Source organism: Ziziphus jujuba, chromosome 9 (assembly GCF_031755915.1).
Source record: "Ziziphus jujuba cultivar Dongzao chromosome 9, ASM3175591v1".
In the NCBI taxonomy this organism is placed as follows: domain Eukaryota; kingdom Viridiplantae; phylum Streptophyta; class Magnoliopsida; order Rosales; family Rhamnaceae; genus Ziziphus; species Ziziphus jujuba.
Window position 1 is genome coordinate 22682813 of NC_083387.1, and position 17328 is coordinate 22700140.

Genomic DNA, 17328 nt, shown 5'->3' on the forward strand with positions numbered 1-17328 from the left:
CTCTTACTAATTAATATGATTGTATATAATTTATCTATTTTATTTTTAAATAATCAATAAAACTAGATAAAAGTAACTCTAATGTCTCACTCTATTGTTAGAATTTTTTTTGCCACATCTAAAAAATAAACGGTCATTGAAATAGAACTTCTCCAATAGATTATCTAAACACCTTGTTAAACTTATATGGTAAGAAAAAAATATATACTGTTAAGATGGCTATCTACTTCTAGAGGTTTTGTAAGACTATGAAGTTTTCTTTAAAATTTTTTTTTTTCAAAAAATAGAAAAATTTATTCAAATTATTTAATTAATTAATAGTTGCAAATAGCCTTCTATATAATATCATGAACAATTTTAAAATTAACTATATATTTATGCCATATACATTTTTATAATGTCAATTTCAATAATTTATATTTACTATTAGAGATGCTTCAAGAACATTTAAAACATTTCTAATCATCTGTCTATTACAAAATGTTTTTTGCACATTAAAAAAATCTATCTAATAGATTTATTTGAACATCTTATTAAGCCGATGTGATAAAAAAGAATAAACACTATCAATATGACCCTCTAAAGATTCTGTTAGATATTTTAAAAATTTTCTTAAAATGAAATATATATGATTAATTAAAACATATAAATAATCTTCTGCTGAAGAATAATTTTAAAATTAGCTATATATTTAACCATCTATATAGATAACAATCTATATTTATTATTGAAGATGTTCTAACTCACTAGATTATTACTGACGATTTTATTACCCCAAATATATATATAAGATATGTTTTAAAAAAATTTTTTTTAACTATTTTCAAATAATCATTAAAAAAACTACTTTAAAATAGCATTCATTATTTAAATGTCAAAAGTTTTGTAATACTGTTTTATATTTATTATAGCATTTCTTTTTTGTCTTAGATAGAAAAATAGGCTTTTATTTTATTTTATTTTTTATTTATAAATTGCGAAGAAAATTTTTAGCACCACTTTGCCATCCAGACAAACCAAAGGGAATAATAGAGAAACCGGTTTGAATGGCAGTTTTTGCATCAAATAAAAATCTCTTCTACGATGTTATACATACACATACTGATAAGTTTAAAGATTTTTTAACAGATTTCTTTTTGTTAAAAAAAAAAAAAAATATCCTGCTATAAGGTTAAAAGCTCGAAAGTAAAGATGGCAATTTCAGTCCAATCATCTAAGCAAATACACTGGATTTAGGACTCCACTGAAGTTTGACATGGACCATAGCTTATAAAGTCTGCTGGTTTTATATGGGATAATAAGATAATTACGGTCATTTGTTTTTTTTAAAATGATAATGACAGTTGGTTTGACATTTTGTTATTTTCTGTCTTTTTTTTTTTAGCAAAAATTAAAAAAAAAATTCGTTCTTATCAACTCTAGGAGTTAATCAGAGAAGACAATTTTTTGCTCAAAAGAGAAGAAAATTAAATTTTATAACCCAGATATATGTTATATTCGCTTATAAACATATAAATATAAACGAAAGTTCAAATTTGGACTTGTTTAGCTGAGCTTATTTTAAAAGGTTGAATAGGCATATGGGCACGAAGCTGGTTGCTTTGCATACATATTTTCTAACTTTTTTTTTTTTTAAAGAAGTTAATTTCCTGTGCATTTGCATTATTATATGCTACTTAATTTCTAAATAAAATAATACACACACACATACGCACACACATGGAAAAGAAGACGTTTTAATAGAGTGAAGTTCATGGTCCACAAAACATTTCTTTGTGCAAGCAACTCTTCAACTTTTCAAAGTTGAAGCCTTTTTTATTTTTTTATTTTTTATTTATTTTTTTAACTGTAGTCAAAAAATCTTTATGCACCACTTAATGCTACAACATAAAATACTTTGAGATACGGCAATGGTTTGAAAGGAACAAAGGGAAACTAAGATTCATTTATTTATTTTTTTAAAGGTTAGAAAAAGTATCAATTTTGTTGTTGGTGGGGAAAACTTTTTTAGAGTTTGGATTATTTTTGGTTGGGAATTTTATTAAAGTGTCGCATGCAATCTTGTTTGCCATATGTGGTGATCAATCATTTGGACCTATAGCACAGGACTGGGAATCTAACAAGAAAGCTGGCTTTCCAGTGGAATCACCCTAATGCCTAATTTGACCAAATTAGGAAAAACCATGTTCCATGCAAATTCTTCAGGCAGAGCCCTATTAAATATCGATTTAAATAACATTGGGGGACTGAGGCACTTCGGAGTCTAATTCTTAAGAGCTCATCCTAAACCTAATTTTTATAAGTATTGGCATTAGTCCAAATGAAATTTTCTAGGCTTTGTTTTGTAAGCCTACGTTTGTATCTCAGATTTTGGCAGGGATAAGGGTGAAAAAAAATTGAAATGGATTTTGTTTTATCTTGTTTAATATAAGATAATATGTGGGGAAAAAAGAATGTGGTATGGAAAAGTGTAAGGGACCAAACAAATTTTAGGGGAAAAGTGGAAGGAAGAAAGGAGGTGGGATATGAGAGGAAGGAATTTCCATCTCCTCTTGATCAGTAGGAGGGAGAAGAGAAAATAAAATTAGTTAAGCAAGTTTGTTTACATTTACCTTTTAATCCTTAACAACTTATTTCAAATTAGTACAATAATAATTTGTATAGCATTGATATTGGTAAAGCCTATAATAATAACTTAGGCATAAAAAGAAACTTCTTTTCCATTCACTTTTCTATCCTTCTACCAAACAAAGCACATGTAGCACATTTGCTTTCCTTCTTATCATTACCATGCTTCTCAAATCATGTGGTCAATGTTTTCTTGGAGGGTGGCCTTTTATAATGCCCATCTTCATCTTTGTGACTTGAAGAAACCAAACAAAAGAATTCATTTATAAATTATCTTACCAAACATACCCTAAATAATTAATTTTCATTACCTAAATTCTTGGTACCCTGCAGATAGAATCACAGTCTAGGTAGAAAAGTTGTGAATCTGATTCATTTTGTCCTTTCAGGTCCTCAACACTATCTATTTACATGAGAGGTTGACATTTATAAACTTACTAGTATAAGGATATTTTATTCATCTATAGCCTGTTTGTTTCATAAAATTTTTGTTTCGGTTTTTAATTTTATTATTATTATTATTATTATTCTTTTTGAGAGAGAGCTTATTTGAATGACAGATGATAATTTAAGTTTATTTATTTTTCTCAAAAATACAATTGAGTAAAAAGTTTGAAGAGGAAAAGTCAATATTTTTACAAAAAAAGTAAAAGCTCTAAGCACCAAAAACTATAAGTAGAACTTATAGTGTAAACCAAAACTATAAGAAATGTAAACCAAATTTTTTAATGTTTCCTAAAGGGTTGTACAACATGTACATCTCTCACTCAGACAGCCTTGAACTTATAGTTCAATCTAAATGTGTGTTTGTTTGTACTCGATCACTTCAAACCGGATCTTTTTTCAGACATCTAAAATTACAAACCACCTCACCATCGGGTGCTCAGATTTTTGTCTCCTAAAACTGTACAAATATAAACTTCATGTCCCAAGATCTATGGCATATTTTTGTGTTTGAAACCCGTCCCCCCCCCCCCCCCCCCCAAAAAAAAAAAAAAAAAAACAAGCAAAACCAAGCAAGAGTACAAAAAGAGGCTAATCAAAACTTGATGATTGGCTCCATCTTCCTTTGAAGTATTCTTCTAATGAAATGCTGGTGCGACGGTCCACACTGCTAACCGATGTTGTATCATCATCAACATCAAGCAATGCAAGACTCAAATGTAATTCTGCACTTGAATTTGGATAAACCTCATCATCATTCTCATCCTGGTTTTCGGAATCCTGTTGATGATTATTTTGGGAGTTCATCCACTTCTTAACGTCTTCATCCCCTTTTAGGAGCTTCAGTACCTAAAAGGAATAGAAGGATGAGAAACACAATGAGATTTCACTCTAACACTAGGGCTATGTTTGGTAATAACAGGCTATGTTTGTCCCAACATGGATATAAACTCCAAACATAGCATGACATAAACTTGTTATTTAGAATAATTATACTGGGAATATGAAATTTTCGCATGTGTCATTACCTCGCTCATGTTGGGACGAAGCCGTGCTGCCTGTGTGATGCAGAGAGTTGCTGCAAGAGCCATTCTCTGCATCTGAACTTCATCATATTTTCCATCCAAATCTGGATCCAGTATGTCTTTTAGATCTCCCCTCTCTATTATAGGTTTTGCCTGAGCTCATCAATTTCATAAAAAGCCATCAATCCAAATTTCTTTTGTAGAAGTTAAAAAATATAAGATATACGGAGGTGTCTCTTACCCACATGACCAAGCTCTCTTGTCCTTTCGAAGTATCAGAGCTGATTGGTCCTCTCCCTGATAACAGTTCAAGTAGAACAACACCAAAGGCATAGACATCAATCTTGTCACTAACTTTCCCATACATGAAATATTCAGGAGCTAGATAACCAAATGTTCCTACTACATTGCCTTGAGTCAGAAAAGATGAATTCGTCAGTGCCCATATTGCAAGCCCGAAATCAGATAGCTGTAACATGGAAGAAACTAGAGTCAATATCAATGACATGAATAATTAATATTTTCGATTAAAATCTGCCTAAGTCCGGTCAATCACCTTTGCTTCAAGCTCATTGGAGAGAAGAATGTTTGAAGACTTGATATCTCTGTGAATAACAGATTGAGGACACTCTTTGTGAAGGTAATTTAAGGCTTCAGCAATCCCAACAGCAATATTAAATCTCACTTCCCATGTCATTTCAGACTTGTCATTCTTCTTGCCTATATATCAAGCATAAATATCAGGGTCTTAACATGTTTTGATCCAATTTTGGAAAATCAAAAAGTGAACCAAAAATGAAATTTTACCATGTAGGTTTTCCTCTAAGCTTCCTTTAGGCAGGAAATCATAAACAGATATTAGAAATTTATCAGCAACGCAGACACCGAGTAGAGGTGTAATATGCTTATGATTCAAGGAAGATATAATATCAACTTCATAGGCAAAATCCTTCCATGCTTCTTTTGATGACTTCATGATCTTTACTGCTACTGGTTTGCCATCAGGAAGAATTCCCTTATACACGCGGTTGCACCCTCCTTTTCCAATCAGATTTTCTGTAAAATGAACGAGGAAGTTGGTAAGTGCATGTAATTCAAGCATAGTGAGGAAAATTGACTTGTCTCAGGGAAGAAGCAAAAAAGACCTGAAGAGAAATGAGAAGTTGAAGTTTTCAGAACCTCAAGACTGAACCATTTACAACTAGAGGAGTTAGTTTTAAGGAGGTGTTCAAAGCCTTCTGGTACCTCACACAAATTAGATAAATTACTCTTAATACTATCATCATCAATGTCATCAATCTCTCTCTCTACTGGACTCTCTTTAATGGTTGAACAATGAGGAGATTGATGCGGGGAACGATCCGGTAAGCTCATAACCCATTGAACCACAGACATTTTTCTTGCATTTTGGGATGGTGGAAGCAATGAATTTGCTTTACGAAGTAAAGGCCAACCAAGCCTCTGCTCTGAGGTGGTTTCTCCTCCTGAAACAAGAGAAGTTGATCTTGAAATGCCTCTCTTCTGTTCATGGACGAGGCTAAAGAATTCATTCCTCAAATCCTCACTGCCATGTCCTGATGATGAACTGTCTTGGGAAGTGGGAGTTGTTTCAGGATTGGATTTCACAGTCTCTGTCTCAGCTTCAGAGTCACCAAATTCAGATGGATTTTGTCTAGGACTCAGACTTGGTCTTGGATCTCCAAGGACACCTAACATAGTTGGAAAAGAAAAGGAAAAAAAAAAAAAAATCAAATTTTCCTGCTCTTTAAAAGATTTTCGAGTGGGAGGTTTTCCTAGGAAACAAGCAGACCAAACCTGATAGTTGATTGCTTGTAAACCTTCTGTAGACGATTCTACCATTGTGTATAGCAACAACATCAGTGCTATGAGGCAATTTCTTTGCACAATATTTTACAGTGGAACCACCCCAGCCTCTGCAAATTGGTATCTGTTTAGGCTAAGCAGAGAAAAACCCAGAATCTAAAATGATGGAAATTTTTTATCATTTTTTTCTTACCCAAGAGTGCATTGCTTGTCTATGCCCACAACTAGAGCCACAGCAGCATAATTCTTTGCCTCTCTCACCAGAATTTTTCTCACAGAATTTCCTCTCAAGATTTGACCCTTGAGATCTACCTGAAATTTTGATAAACCCTTTAAACAAATTCAATTCCAAACTAAAAAAAAATAAAAACCCAGAAAAATTCACAAACCTTCTTTACAAACCTTCTTTACACTACATAGGCCTTCATAAACCTCTAAATAATCATCTAATAAGGGTTTGTCTTTCAATGAGTGATCATCTGTAAGGAAACAACATAATCAAAAATCAAGAACCCATAAATTCTGAAAACACAAAAAGTAGTTCCCAAAAAAAAAAAAAAAAAAAAACAAAAAGCATTAAATATATTACCTGAACTTCGACAAACATGAACTGCAATAACACTATCTCCTGGCTCTGCAACTTTAACGAGAGCCCAACTAAGAACTTCTCTACTATGGCTATCGATCCTAATCCCCACCAATACATTCTTCTTCTTCTCCTTCTTTTCGACACCATTAAATTCCTCATCAACCGTCATTGTGGGGAACCGATTTCTCTTCTCAAAATTATGCAGAATTTCTCTTCAAAAAACCCAAAAAAAAAAAATCTTCCAGTTGGAGGGGGGAAAAAAAGAAAAATATCTCAGTTAACAAAAAATAAAATTCCGCAAAAAGAAGTGGCTGCCATGGAGATCTAATGCGCCACCATGTGAGTTATATAAATGGTGTCGGATTCTGAACCATTATTATTTATTAACAGTTTCCCATTTTTTTTTTTTTTTGAAATACGCAAAAAGAAAAAGAAAAAAAAAATGAAAATCGAGATGATTTTTATGAAAAAATACAGTGTAAAAGACTAATAAAAGAATTTGAAAATTCATAAGCCCACCAAGAGATGATGGAAGTGCATGAGAAACGTAAAAGTTGTTGCATAAGATATAAAATAAAAAAAATCAATTTAAGAGGATGAAGATGAAGAATGTTGAATAATATTGGAGAAAAAGATAAATACGACCCGACAAATAAAAATTCACCTAAAACTTGTTTTATTATACTTTCGCTGTTCAAGCACACCATGTTTTTAAATCCAAAATGCCGCCAAATACCATCACATTCTTCTACCTACTGCAACTAAATCAATAGCACCCAGAAAAAATAATTAAATATATATTTATTTTAATAATATTAGGATTTTTAATTTTTAAATATATATTTTTCTTTTTTTTGAAAAATGTATTGGTTGGTGATAAAGTGAACATAAAGATTAGTTAATGAAGATTATATAAAAAAAAATTTATGAAATTATTAAATTTTTTCTGGGAAACTGGGAATTTGGAGGAAGAAAGTGTCGGCAGAAGAGTGGATTTTTGGGAATAAAATTTAAAAAAAATGAAAAAAAAAATTATTTATTTATTTGGGAGAGTGGGAAGGTAGCAGTTAATTACTGTTTGAGTCAGGTAAAAAAACCGGAAGTTTTTGCGGGAAACCCATGATATCCGGTCATTGGCCTTGGACCGACAAAGTAGGACAAAAGCAATCCACCGGCTATTGCGGGTTTGACGTACAGGAGGCCGTATTTGCATGTATTTGCTATCCAAAAAATAAATAATATGGTAAATATTTTTAAGATATAAATTAGTTAACTAACAGGAAAACTCATTTTTATTCACCCCCCAAAAAAATAAAAAAATAAAAAAATAAAACAGAAAATTCATGTTACACGTTTCATGGAGAGATCAACATCTAACTTTATACAATTCAGATATTACTTGACAAAAATCATATAATTTATCTATTAATATAATATAGTTATAATCCTTTTTAGGTTGGGATTTTGTATACTTGAACAATTATCATTAAAGTACTAATTAAAATTGGTTGAATCGTCAAAACAATATATGTTTTTGGTTTTTTTTTATATTTTTTTTATTAAATTACAATATGAATATTATTGGACACTGTCCATAACAATTGGACTTGATACATGGAAATTGAACAATTAGTTTTAGTTGGTCTTTTTTTTTTTTGTTCTAATTATGCAAGTTACCAAAGTTTTGGAAACTTTGATTACCAAAATTTTGTATATATATATATATATATGGAATTGATTAAGACGACTTTAGCTATATTATTAGAAGTAGTTGATACATATAATCATAAAATCACAAGATGTTTATTACGCTACAACCACAAAAATATTTACATTTTATTGAATTAAGTACAACATCTAGGAATATTTCCCCAATAAAAACAAAAAAAAAAAAAGTTCATAAAAGTGGCTTCAATTAATTTTTTCAAAGTAATTAAATTAAAAAAAAAAAGAAATAGATGTCACGAACACGAAATTTACAAAATTAATGAGAAAGCTACAAGTTTACAACACTTGCAATGGAGGCAATGCCATGGCTAATAAGGCAAAGTACACAGTCCACTTCAGTGGCTGATTGAATACCATTCTGATGAGAAATATCATGACTCTCTCTCGCATATTTATATAACAAGTGATTGGTATAAGGACACATGCTCATCAATTAATTAGAATGATATATCATATTTCTAGTGTAGTAGCGAGCAATTGATTGTGGTCCATTTATTTCATTTTTGCATCTATTTTGGGGCTTGTGAACATTCTTCGCAATTACGTTCAGTAACATTCCAAACCAACCTACATGATTGGACCAATCCCCCCCCCCCAAAAAAAAAATAATAAAATAAAAAAAAATTAATGAACGCATGGACAATCTTTTAAAGCAACTTATTTACGTAATTTTGTGCTCTTAATTAAAGTATACTTTTTGATTATAAATGAATTCGTTTATTAATACAATTACAAAATGAATTAATTTTTTTATTTATAAGAAAGGTAGAATGTACTCTTAATTATGTTTTTCTAATGTACTCCTAATTTCTCTATCCATATAATCTCTGATGGAATCTTTGATTTTATTAAATAAGATATAGATAATGTGTCAAGTTTTAAGGTTATGGCATCTCATCTAAATTTTTATGTTTAAATTTAGATAATATTTGATGATTTATCATGGCTGGGGATAAATATTTTACTATGTAAATATCGATGATTTTACCTTATAAATCTAGATTCCTAGTAAAGGACTAACTCTATGAACATTTATTCTAACTACTCTGTGAACTATCTCTCCGTTAATTCTAGAAAATATAAGATATGGATAATCTATGTTGACCAATATATTTGTTTTTATATATTACTCTTTTTTAAAATCTATATTTTTAATAATAAAAATCTAAAATAGAAAAGTGAGCTTTTTGAAGGTAAATACTTAAATTTTTAATAAGATTATGTGGGTTTTTTTTTTCATTTTTATATTACCACGTCTTATAGAATAAGTTGCGAGATAGTTTTTGGAAAAACATTTAACCTATATAGTTTTAATCCAATTAAGATATTTTAATTTTATAAATTTAAAATATAATTCAAATTAATCATATCAAATTGATTATTTTCATTACAATTTGATTTTTTTATATTATATTTCAACTTTATAAAATCAAAACATTTATATATATATATATATATAAAATTATAATTATTATATATATATATATATATATATATATAAAATTATAATTATTATATATATATATATATATATATATATATAAAATTATAATTATTATATATATATATATATATATAAAATTATTAACACTATCGGCAACAAAATAGTTAACTTGTTTTTAATATAAGTTTATTTTGTAAATTAAAAATATGGATTTGATAGATTTATAAAAAGGATTTGTAAGAGATAATCAATTACAATTATTATATCATGTAGATTATATACATTCGATGATCATATTTTATTAAATCCGATAAACATGTAGAGATCAAAGGCAATTTTAATTACAAATTGTAAAAACGTGGAAAAGTAGTAGTTGCCTAGTCAACCGGAGTAGTCTGTTGCGATTTAATAATTATCATAAAATAAACGTGGACTCGATGTGATTTTACATTTTGAACGCAGATATTTTGGCTGAAAGAGGCAAAGTGTTCAACAAGCATCTTATTCTTGTTGGTTAGAAATCTAGAGGTTTTACTATATTCGGTAATTAAAAATGAATTATTTATTTATAAGAATTCAATAATTTAAAAAAAAAAACTAATTTAATATTCTTACAACTATTTGTTATACATGCATGCACAAAGAACATTACCCCTTTTTATTATTTAATAATTTACATTTTCCAAAAAGATGACCGGGATCGATGAAAAAGTAATGATCTTCCACGCAACCATTTTCTTTTTAAAATTTTTCTATTACTTTTCTGAAAATTTAATTTTAAAGGATTAACATGTGGTACCCCTTTACTGATATATATATATATATATATATATTTAAGCAACGATAAGAACAAAAAGACAAATGAATAATGACTAAAATGAATTGAATTTTATGTTCTTTTCAATCAATTATAGATCTCCTTTATTCCTTTCATGTGGCAGCCACAACAAGTGCATGAAATTCCCCGTTGATTTCTACCAATTTCTCTGTTTCTCCTATTATAATATTAATTAAGATAAAATCAAAATTTGATATCAAAACATTAAGGTCAAATTTTGACTAAGTGAAAAAAAAATTCTTAGTACACTTGATTAGTTTTTAAATTTTTTTATCTATGTGCCTAATATCATTATCATAGTTTATTTGGATAAGGATCAAGTTTAAATTCTCCTGATATATATATATATTTTTAATAAAACTAATACTAATGACATAAAAGAAAAATCTATAAAAATATATAATAAATAAAGAGAAATTATTATTTTATTGATTTATATTTATTTACATAATCTATATTTTCAAAGATTTACTTATACATGTTCAAATTATATTCATCTTTTATCAATAAAATAATAATATTTTATATTTTAACCATTTGGGTTTTTACTTTAAAAAAAAAAAAAAAACAAAAAAGACATTTGGTAGACAGATTTCTTGGTGTTCAACTGCTTATAAGCATTGCCCTTTCAATACTCAAATTTTTTGTTTTAAAATATTTTGAAAACCATATAAAAATAAGTCCAATAAATAATTGGAGCGGATAAATAAGGTCTAAATCCCGAGTTGTTTTTCATATTTTACCATTTTCCCCAAAAACAGAATGTTAAACTTGGATTTTGATCGTTTTTACCTTTTTCCGTATACATGCAACTTTTTTAACATTCATATGACATGTGTCGTGGACTCATGAGATTGGTGAGATGTCTCTTTCATCACAAGCAATTCCACATCATCAGCGATTCCACCGACCGAACTAAAGATCGGGACACGTGTAAGAAAAATTCTGGATAGGAGTTCGTGCGGTGGATGAGCCTCATTGAGGGGAAAATTTCAAGTACTTCCGGACTCTTCAGTTGCTCAGCACTCCTTCCATTCATTTTATGCCATTTGGAATTTTCTTTTTTACGTAGGAGAACATATCTACTCACAAAGAAAACTCTCTCTCTCCTTTCACACATATGCAAAATTTCCAAGAAAAGTCTAAAATCTTTAAATTTGAGGACGAATATTTGCACTATTGAATTTGGCAAATGCTCAGTTCCTCCCCGATTTGTCTTGTTCCTTCTTTTTTCTATTTCACAAACTAGACAACCATTTCTCTCTCTCACAAGCACTCCTCTTCTCAACAAAAATAAAAAATCTCACCACTCCCTTTTATATTGTTTGTTATGAATTGATTTAATTATTCCTCCATTTGGGTTGATTTAATTGTTTCGCTTTTGAAAAGTAGAAGGCAGATGTTTTGGTTGAAGGAGATTTTTGTTTACACATTAAGAGACTTTTGTCCGATAATAATTTTTTAATTTTTTACTGTGGAAAGAACAGTGAGAGGTGAAGAAAAAGAGGTGTTTGAGAGAGAGAGAGAGAGAGAGAGAGAGAGAGAGAGAGAGAGAGTTTTCTTTTTAGGTAACTGTTTTATGATGTGAAAAAAAGATCCCATATGGCATAAAATGAATGGAAGTAGTACTGAGCATTTAATATACACTTGAAATTTTTCCATCATGCGGATCAAAGATTCGCCATATCTCTTATGATTTTTTTTTTTTTGTTGGCTTGCTTCCATTATAAAAAGTTCTTCCTGGAGAGGCAAAGTGTATGATTATTAGTTTATGATAATGCCAAGTTCAGAGCAATTTCTCAACTATAAAAATCAATTTCCTTATTAAACACAAGGTGCATTACCCTAATCGACCACTTTATTTTCTCAATTTTGCGTTTGCCACTCGCAAAGGCCCGTAAACTTTGGTTTTGTCAAATATGGTCAAAAATTGAATCTTTAACGTTACCTTTTGGAAAAATAATTTTTTTTTTTTTTTGGGGGGTCAAACTAGAACTAAGCAAAATGGAATCTAGATATTTAAGTAAGATACACCAACTACATAATCAATTTTTTTTTTTTTTTTTGGTTGGGTAAATACCAGCTACATAATCTTTGAAATGTAGTACAGCATATATATATGCATATGTTAATTGGATGGTTCCTAATAGGGGTTGGAATTGCAGAAAAGGACATGATAATGATAAACCATATTTAGTGGATGTGTAAAAAAATTGAGTTCTCTTTTCTTTTTTCAAATTGAGTTCTCTTTTCTTTTTTCTCTTTTTCCTTAAGGTCAAATTAAAATGAAGCAAAATGGAATATCTTGATTAAAAAAGAAAGACATTTGATAACCTTTGGAGTGTAGTATAGCATATATATATATATATATATGTATAAATTAATTGGATGGTTCCTATGAGGGGATAAACATGTAGAAAAAGGACATAATGATGATGGATCACATGCCATCACTTTTTAGGTGGAATTTGTAAAAATTAACCACTATCTTTATGTAGCTATATGTTACTAGCTAGTGTTGGGCATTTAGTTAATTTGGCCATGTGCAACATAAATAGTAGGTTGCTTAGCTAATTAAGCAGTACGCTAGGCTAGCTATCTCTTTCAATTAAAACCAAATAGACAAGCCATATGCTAACAACTAAAGTATCATTTATATAAATTAAGTTGGCAAAAAGCTACCATTTAAGACATATATACAGCATCCTGGGTTTCCTCCATTGTAAACCTTACAATTAATTAATTAATTCTTCCCACAAAATCATATTAATGCTCAATCAATAGGGTTTTTGGAGCCATGTATAAAATTATTTTGATAGGAGAATATATATATATATATATTGATATTGGGGATTATAGAAGAATAAAAATTAGGTTATGATTATGAAGTATTTTTAAACACATATTTTTCCCTAGCTTCCACCATACACATTTTATAATAATGTCAACTCTAATGCACACTCTTTAAACATATGATTAACCCATATATATATATATATATATATGTATATGCAAATTAATTTGCTACAGTAAGCATGCACGCCTACCATATTAGTGTGCATAAGCAACATTTCGATATTGATAGATTCATTTTCATATGGATTGTATGTAATTGACAGTTTTTACATGTTAAAAGATTGTCCATGCCTACACTATGACTATGATGAGTAAGCACATCTATTATAGCGAAACTATATATATATATATATAAACACACACAAAACAAATATCTTATCAGATTGACTTGATATTATTATTAGATCTGACAATATCTCGTAGTGAATCGTATTTATGTCATGTTCGTGTGAAATTTAGTTAATTTAAATATGATCTGTTAAACTTTCATATGAAAATAGATAAATCCGAATTTATTTGTTAAATTATCTTATAATCCGTTATCCGATTGTTAACCCATTAAAAATATATACAAATTTAAAAATTTAAATTTGACGTAACTCTCAAATAATAAAATAATAATTTTTCAAATAAATTACAAAAAAACTTGCTCGTTTTTAGATTTTTTAAAAATTAAACTAAAGAGAACAAATTAATACATACTTAATAATAAATTAAATAATTTCAATACTATAAAATTTGCATAATTATAAAAATACCATTTTTATTGGGTTTAATGCATTTATCGTGTATCATCGTGTTTCACTCATAAATTTATTGGGTCATATTAGGTAATATTGATATAAATCCAACACGATATTGTTAATCCCAACTCGTAAATTATCATGGGAGTTCATATCGTAGTATCATATTGTGTGAGATTTTGCCAAATCTAATTATTATGCTGAAGTTTTTAATCCTAACTATTTGAACAATTTTAGTTTATTTAATTTGGATTGGATCTATTTTAAAAACTAAATCTAAAAATCTAAAAATATAAAAGTATAAATATAAAATTATTACCATAAAGCCTTTAATTCAAATATAAATTGTTTTTACAAAAATGGAATGAATTTCATTTATATTTTTAAATATATATAAAAAAAAATCTCAACCGTTGTATGTTTTTTTTTTTTTTTTTTTTTGTTATACTTATGGAGTTATAAACCAAGATTATTTGAGTATCATTATAGTTTATTTTTTATTTTTTATTTTTATAGTTTTTATTTATTTGTTTTCTCATTTACATTTAAATTTTTAATTTTGATTTAATCTCACATACAATATATCTGTTTAAAAATTTGCTTTTCCTCTACATGGCCCCAAGCTAAACTTCTTGACTTCACAATCTCTGTGTATGTGTGTATATATATATATATATATATGTATGTATGTATGTATAAGGAAAATATTGCAGTCTCACTCAAGCCCTCCATTTGGCGGGACAGGAGTACAAAACAATTGCAATGACATAGTCACACAGGTTTTGACTGGTTGAATATATTTAAGTGATGATAGATTATGTAAAAATGCATGCATATTGCATTTATGATAAAAAAGTAGCCAATAATACACATTAACATAACAGTTTATTTGTTTTCAATATGTATACTCTCATTTGTCTGATATTTATTTTATTTTTGTAGACATGTGATGGATCTAATCTCAGACATGACAATTATCCCTTAAATTATCTCTAAGAAGTAAGATAAGAACCTTTTACAATATAAATTAGTGTAGCTTTTACTGTGTCTGTATATTTGTTTATTATTTATAGTATGTAACTTAACAAAATCTATATTTTTTTGGATTTGGTAGGTAGGTGAAGAGTGACGATTATGATCGAGTATGGATGGAATTGATATTGCGAGAAAATTGTATTTGTAGACTACATTATTTATTCACGAAACTTGCATTATTAACTAGAGGCCACATCATAGTCGGCAAAGTTTCTGATAATATTATTAACACCATCGATATACCAACAAAATAAATAAATAAATTGAATATCAGTTGGATAGCATTTTATTGGCGTTCATTTATCAAAATCCTTAGGTCTGATTATTTGCAAAGTCATGATTTTTTTCAGAAGTTGAGTCTCGAATCAGGAAGAATGGTTAGGTTAAATTAATATGTTCACACACACACACACACACACACACACACACATATATATATATATATGGTGTGTGGATAGGTTTTATTCCAAGCAATATATATATCCTCCTCCGACCCAATAAGTGTCTCGGATGGTGTTAATAGTGGTGTTCAGAGATTGATTACCTTGGCACGGTATTGGGTTGAACTGAGCAAGCATCTTGGTCTTTCCAAGGTTATTGTTCGAGAAGAACATCTAAGAAACAATTAATAGCTTCAGTTATTTTTTCTCCCTTATTAAACTTTAGTCTTGGTTCGTCCAAGATTTAATGAAAGCGTCTCCATTAGATTGTCCAAGGAATAATTATTATGAAATCCAAGAATCATATATCAGATAATTACCGAATCCCGTGAAATATGCTAAATAAGATCATTTGAATCGCATAGATAAGGAAAGTCACTGTTTTTTTAATATTCGGTTTTGTGATCCAGCCCATTAGGATTGGTCAGCTGGTTTCTTGAGAAACAAGAAAACCTAATGACAATAATCCATAAATGCCTCGTTATTCTTCTCCATCCAAGTATATGCTTAATTTTTATCCTTATCATTCGAAGATTGATTTCTAACTTAAATGTTGGAGTGTTTTTGGCTATTACATAATGATGCTACAAAGATCTTCATATTCTCTCTGTTTTGCAAGAAACAATTAAGTATCATTTCTTCTAAAAGTTTAAACTAATAGAATATAATTTTTATTTTTTATTTTTTTCTCTAACATTTTCTTTTATATTTCTCCCAAATGTTTAAGTTAACGTGATGTGATTTTCTTTCATATGTACACAGAATATTTTGGATTATTAGCTTTGATATTAAATTGATTACTATTTTTTCTAAAACTTAAACTAATGGGATGTAAGTTTTCATTTTTTTTTTTTTATATTTTTATCTAACATGTGACGATATACGGTGGTGTAGCTTTGTGTTTCAACATGTGGTCCATAATTCTTGTAATTAAGATAGTTTATAAATATTTGAAATTATTCAATGATATTATATAATGCATGTATGTACAAAATTTATGAACTCTCCATTTATGTATTTTTATGGCCAAATTTTCAAGTAAATTAAATAATTTATACCTGTATATACCTTTTACATATTTTTACCGTTTTGAATTAACTATTACTGAATCCTTGCAGAGTATGATCCTTTTTTTTTTTTTTTTTTTTTTAAGTGATTGCAGGAAATGTATGGAGAAGGTGTATGACAATCCAACGCTTCTAGAATCAGCGATCAGCAGCTTGCCAAAATGTATAGACTTGCTAATTAAGTTATATATACATATATATATATATATATATATACATATGCATGGCTTTCAAATTTATGATGGTGGTGCCCATAATTAAGTTTAAATTTATTATTTGCGAATTTAAAATGTTTATAAGACTTTAAGGAGTTTATCAAAAAAATAAAATTAAAACTTTAAGGAATTAATTAATTAGGACCGGCCCTTTGAATATATATCATGACTAGATTTGTGGTAGTTTAAAAAGTTTTTAATCACTCCGACTACGTGATCGGTGTTTTAATTTAAAAAGCACAAGTTGGAGTTGGAGGTGAAGGCAGTTTAACATATAAAGGGTTCCTAGCTACAGAAACAGCCCAATAGCCTTTCCTTAGGAGATGATTTTGAATAGTTGAGTTTGAATCCTCATCCAAATATCAATAAAAAAATAATACATGAGTTATTAATTATATATAACCATAGAGCCTCTGCATCATTGATAGGATTTCTATTTTTCTTCCTTTTTT

General features: G+C 28.8%; 1 protein-coding gene across 2 annotated transcripts; it reads right to left on the bottom strand.

Annotated features, from left to right (window-relative positions):
* Window positions 1-3329: 3329 nt before the first annotated feature.
* On the bottom strand, window positions 3330-7180 carry LOC107427493 (protein kinase STUNTED). 2 transcript variants are annotated; one of them, XM_016037870.4, is made up of 10 exons: window positions 6511-7180; window positions 6324-6400; window positions 6115-6233; window positions 5913-6031; window positions 5243-5806; window positions 4905-5153; window positions 4654-4817; window positions 4339-4566; window positions 4101-4250; window positions 3330-3921 (listed from the first exon to the last, which is right to left on the bottom strand). In XM_016037870.4, the coding sequence occupies exons 1-10, from the start codon at window positions 6677-6679 to the stop codon at window positions 3664-3666; spliced, it is 2097 nt and encodes a 698-aa protein (XP_015893356.3). In that variant the 5' UTR covers window positions 6680-7180; the 3' UTR covers window positions 3330-3663. The 2 variants fall into 2 exon arrangements, with proteins under 2 accessions (XP_015893356.3, XP_048317777.2); XM_048461820.2 differs by lacking the exon at window positions 6511-7180 and having other exon boundaries at window positions 6311-6327.
* Window positions 7181-17328: the final 10148 nt, after the last annotated feature.

Coding starts and splice junctions, on each gene's coding strand:
- LOC107427493 (XM_016037870.4), bottom strand. CDS start 6,679: ATGACGGTTGATGAGGAATTTAATGGTGTCGAAAAGAAGGAGAAGAAG. Junction 4,818..4,904: donor CTTAGAGGAAAACCTACATG/GTAAAATTTCAT, acceptor CTTGATATATAG/GCAAGAAGAATGACAAGTCT. Junction 3,922..4,100: donor TTCGTCCCAACATGAGCGAG/GTAATGACACAT, acceptor TATTCCTTTTAG/GTACTGAAGCTCCTAAAAGG.